Raw genomic sequence first — 5703 nt, forward strand, 5'->3', positions numbered from 1 at the left:
TTTTTTCCAGCGGATGTCTTAGTTACAACATGATTGAGCTAACTGGAGTAGTTTCATGTCATATCCGACAACGGGAGGCTTTTAACAGATGACGTCCTGATGTTAGCTTTGCTGCTGCTGCTGTTAGCTGTCCCTGTCAGCTGCAGCCACTGATGCTTTCTAGACATCGTGGAAGTGAAGGGCGTGAGCGATCGCCGAGGCCCCTGCACTTTCGTTAGTTGAAAAACTCTGGGCTGTGCCTCCAGAGGTAAAGGAAGAAAAAAAAAAGTTTTTTTTTCTTTTTGTTTTTTTTTAACCGATGGATTTACTTACTGGGGAACACTTCCTATTATTTTTGTTTTTATTGTGTGAAGCATTTTATGTTGTATTATCTTTGTATGAAAATTGCGATATTAATAAAATTTGATTGATTAATTGGAGTGTCCGGAGTCCGACCACCCTATAGTTCGACTACCCAGTAGTCCGACCATAGAGTCCTATTTTTTGAGATCCATTAGCCCGACCTCCCATTAATCCGATCATATTTGTGTCATTTTTCCGACCGCTGCTACTCCGACCCGTGAATGTTAATTAAAATGGATGTCTCAATTGGTGATCTTACCAGATAGCCTGATGTTACTGCCTTATATTAACTAGGTACAGCTAAGCACAGCATTACAGAATCAAATATTATGGCGTGCAAACAGCCGTGAGGTTAACTCTCCAATTCTCACTATTGAAGGAAGTCACTAAACGATATGACACTCTTGGTTACGGTTGCACACAAAACTAGCCCAGCCCCAACCACAACAATAAGATAGGCTAAACTACAACAAAAACACAATAAAAGGGCTATAAAAGAACATAAAATGGGCTATTTTAAGTAGCCTTCAACACGGCCCGAAACGCCCTCTGGGTAATATGCAAAACCACTGGCTGACGTCCATGATGTCCATGTTCTTTGCCTTCAAACATACATGAGGAAACTGCTTCATTATGCAGTGCAAACTGTGCCTGCCTGGTAAGACAGAATAATGCCCAACAACATTGCTCAAAAAGTTGCTCTGTGTACCATCTGTCTAACAGTTGTGGTGGTGAGTCAAATTGATTGAGGGCTGCGCGATATTAGACAAAATTGACAATGCGACGATTTTGTATACTGCGTTATGTATTGCAATATACAGTGTATTGCAATAACTTGAATAGCTCTATCTGGAAAGAAGTCATCATTTGGGCTTTGGAAAGGCTGTATTTGCATGAAATATGCATTTTACAATCAAACTGTCATGGAAATTGAGAACTTCACAACCTAAAGTGTTAACCAGCAAAATAAGTATGGCATATTGCCTTTGACTAATATTATATTGATATGATGAACTTATACTGCGAGTCTCACAATGTGACTATTGTACAAGAACACATTGCGATGGTGATGCTCTAATATTGTGCAGCCCTAAACTGAATTGAATTCTATGGTTCATCACAGAATTCAATTCAACTGTATTTGACAATGTTTTATTGTTTCATGTGATGGTCTGACTAAGTTGTACTGCCCAAAAGACACACTAAATGTTGTGTTGATATGTTTAATGTCATTATGCTCTTATATTTGTAAAGATTTTCCTTTAATGAAAAATAACCAGTTTTCGGATTGGATTTATGACCCCTGGACCATTTTGTATGGAATGATCCCCATCAAGTTGTTGGAAGTAACTAAGTAACTTTTACTTGAAGTACATTTTAAACTAACTACTTTTTTCCCCTGAGGGGAAATTAAATTTTTTTCACTCCGTTGTCAATTACACACAGGTCCGAAATACACACATGCACAAACAGGACCTATACATGCACTAAGTGGAGAGATGTCAGAGTGACAGGGCTGCCCATGGACAGGCGCCCCGAGCCGTTGGGGGGGTTCGGTGACTTGCTCAAGGGCACCTCGGCAGTGCCCAGGAGGTGAACTAGCACCTCTCCAGCTACCAGTCCACATTCCATATTTGGTCCGGACAGGGACTTTAACAGGCGACCCTCCGGTTCCCAACCCAAGTCCCTATGGACTGAACTAGTGCTGCCCAGAGCAACAGTGCATTGGGCCTTCACAAACAGAGATGATCTAGCCTTCATGTCTGTTTGCATGAAGAGCAGAGAAGTGAGATCTCATCACAGGTTGTCACTCGAGATGCATGTGGAGACCTATTCTAATGCCAGGTGTGAACACACAGACTTTGAGCTGTCCCACGCCAAACTATCCTCCGGTTGGAGATTTAAGGGCCCTGACACACCAAGTAGACAGTTGGCAGCTGGTCAAAGTTGACACACTCGTTGGTGTGGAGTGTCCAGAACCATTGGCCCTCACTGGCCTTTTGTTCCACCGATTCAGTATGTTGAATCAGCATTGGCACAGTGGAGCCCTTTGATGAATGAAATCGCTCTGATTGGCAGTTCAGCTCAGCTCAAAAAAAGAGAAATGGAAGTGAGAAATATAAATCAAGAGCTAAAATCAACAGGGAGTGATGTTGAAACAAACTGGTTATGAGGTCAGATTGTTTTTCTTTAGCAATTGAGCTCTGTAGCAGAAACGTTTCCTGATGGTTTGTGTTATTGCTCACTGGCACATGGCAAATATGCTCTGTTCTTTCAACACTGGATTGTGTTTTTAATGTGCTAACTGGCTAACTAATGTCAAGACAATCTTCCGGTTACCCTATTTGATTAACGATTACAGACGACTGCCGTCTGCTGGTATGGAGGGGTATGTCCTCTCACACAGGCACAGAAGACACATGCGCTTGTTGGTTGTCGGTTTGTTGTCATGCGCAACTTTCTGACTGAGACATCGCGACAAGAGGCGAGGCAGCAGGGGGCTGTCGTCGCTGCTAGTTCTCTGATGTCAGTTTGGTGTGTTCAGGCCTTAATGGTCAGAGCGCACAGAGGCAGAGACATTCGGCAGGCCCAGTTTGTCAAGACATAAATACAGCCCTCTATGCTTAACTAGGAATGGAACAGAATTGATTGCTCATTTTTAAGTCATGTTCTTCTTTAGTCCTTGAGGTGGATTTCCACTGTAACACAGATTGTGTGATATAAATAAATAGTCATTAGCTGCTCTGTCTCCAGGGGAAACCAGAGCTAATTGCAGGGTAATGAGAATGTTTGTCTGGCAGAGCATGAAGGAACACACTCCCACACTAAAGTATAAGTGCTTCTGTATGAACAGTAACAAAAACACCATAATTACAGTTCATATTGTACAAACCACATAGGAACGATGGATCAGTTATCTCAAACAACAGGACCTGACCTCTGGAAATAGAACCAGAGGCACAAAGACTGCAGCTCAGAATATACAAAGAGCATTCTGTTCTGTGTTGTATTGTACTGAATGTGTTGTATTAGCAGTTTCACGTTACAAATCAGTGTTTCTTTGTTGCTGTTTGGCATGTCAGAGATGGGTGGCTTGCTCACCATCTGCTAATGTGTGCTCACCTTTTTTTCTCTGACAACTTAAGATCCAGATGTTCAGGAGGTTTTTACCAGGAGCCGAATTATCCACAGAGGTCTCCTCTCCAAAACAAATGGACCAGGATTCTAATTTTTCATTCTCAGGGTCTCATTGAGGAGGCAGTAGCTCAGTCCACAGGAACTTGGGTTGGAACTGGAGGTTCGCTGGTTCAAGTCCCCATCCAGACCAAATATGGAGTATGGACTGGTAGCTGGGCACTGCTGAAGTGTCTTTGAGCAAGGCACTGAACCCCTAACTGCTTGGGGCGCCTGTCCATAGGCAGCCCTCTCACTCTGACATCTCTCCATTAAATACATATATAGTCCTATTTGTGCACATGTGTGTATTTCGGGCCTGTGTGAATGTGACAACAGATGAAAAAAAAACTGAATTTCCCCTCAGCGATGAATAAAGTCTTCTTCTTCATTTAATAGTGTGTGCCCATAAAAATGTGCGCAATTTCCTTCCAAATCAACTTGGAATTGTCCGCATGTGGATCGGCCTTATATCCTGCCCTCTACACGCCCACATTCAACCATTAAAGGTCAGGGCAAAAAGCACCTCATGAACGCTGATACACAGAAATGAGCCTGCTGATCAATGGGACTTCACAGGTGAATCATTGCAACAGCCAAGTATCACTGCAGTGTTTAAAGTTTACAGCATTTACACTGATTGCTTCACACCTCGCCAAAATGATCATGACAATTAGTATATCTCCGACACTAGGATATCATTTGAAGATGAAAGTTTGATGGGTGAGCACTATTTATTTATTTATGTGAGTTTCTTATGGCAATCTTTCTGGGAATCTGGGACTCAAAATGAGGATATGGAGTTTAATAATTGTGCGAGAGCTGGCGATGGCTTTATTTCCAGACTTTATTGATTTACACAATCCATATATGCAGGCGGTGAAAATGTAGGTAGATGACTGGAGAAGGAAAAGTGTGTGGCAGCGACTGCAATGTCTCCAATGTGCTTTGTGTGCACATACTCATGTTCAATGCAGTGATTTTATACACAAAAACTGAAAACTCAGATTGTACTTGCTGATATATATTTACAGTACTAGAGGATATTATTGTAAAATGTTGCTCTATTTTGCAATTATCTAATGCTATTTGATGTGCACTCCACTGCTGACCACGAATGAATGGAATGGAATGTGATGGTGAGACAGCGATGATGAAATAATGAGCAAAATTCAATGTGAGATTTGAGTAAGCTAATCATTTTTACAACTGACAGGTGTTTATGGAAAAGTTATGGCTCACTAGCATATGCATTAATAACACAGCTGGACTGAATGTTTATGATGAAGTCGCTCTATAAGAAACAAGTGATATGAGCGAAAATTAAATGTGCAAGACATATACATATAATGATATCTCGCACAATTTCTACAATGTGGCTTCAATTCACCACCTCACTGTTGCCAATATCCCCTGCCTTCAAAATGTTCGTATGAAGGTCAGAGTTTCCCTACAGGTGTTCACAATTTCCCGTCAAGTATGTTTTTATACATCAAAACGTTTGTGTGGGAAGTGGTGAACGCCTCTTTCAGGCCTTGTTTTGTGCATAAGCAATGTTTATATTTGAGACTCCAGGTAATATAAACTGGTAAATACACTGAATAAAGCAGTTTCACGTTAAAAATCAGTGTTTTTCCTGCTTGTCTCAGATGGGCTTTTTTTTGATAGGACAGTGGTAGTGTGAAAGGAGGAGAGAGGGAGGATGACATGCAGCAAAGGGCCACAGGTCGGAATCAAAACTGTGGCCACTGTGGCAAAGACATAGTCCTACATGGGGCGCCTGCCTAACCAAGTGAGCTACTCAGCATCCTGAAAACACCACGATTCTTATTTTTAGGTGGTTTTATACTTAAGAAAACATTATTATTATATTAAATTTCATATCTGCCAATATATCCCCCTAAATCCTCAACACTGGACCTTTAAGTTCACATGTAAATGCTCATACTTTCACATACTTCATTTAAATGTATCACTTTGTCTTTGCTGTGTTCATTCTGTTGTGAGACAGCACGTGAATCTTTACCTGTAGGAATTGCTGTGTCATCCACAGGCAGGTAGGACTGTGCACTGATGGACACTTGATGGTCATAGATGTCTGCTGCACCCTTCACGCACACACACACACACACATACACACACACACACACACACACACACACACACACACACACACACACACACACA

General features: G+C 41.6%; 2 protein-coding genes across 4 annotated transcripts in view; one reads left to right on the top strand and one right to left on the bottom strand.

The window, feature by feature from the left end:
• borcs7 (BLOC-1 related complex subunit 7) overlaps window positions 1-5703 on the top strand; it is a 1032483-nt gene that overhangs the window by 756203 nt on the left and 270577 nt on the right. The gene's annotated exons all lie outside the window — the stretch shown is intronic.
• galm (galactose mutarotase) overlaps window positions 1-5703 on the bottom strand; it is a 42935-nt gene that overhangs the window by 14984 nt on the left and 22248 nt on the right. For both annotated transcript variants that reach the window (XM_050070730.1, XM_050070731.1), the window contains exon 6: window positions 5543-5624. In XM_050070730.1, coding sequence (XP_049926687.1) covers window positions 5543-5624 — 82 coding nt within the window. The remainder of the gene's footprint in view (window positions 1-5542; window positions 5625-5703) is intronic.

This window comes from Epinephelus moara, chromosome 19, assembly GCF_006386435.1.
Source record: "Epinephelus moara isolate mb chromosome 19, YSFRI_EMoa_1.0, whole genome shotgun sequence".
Classification (NCBI taxonomy): Eukaryota; Metazoa; Chordata; class Actinopteri; order Perciformes; family Serranidae; genus Epinephelus; species Epinephelus moara.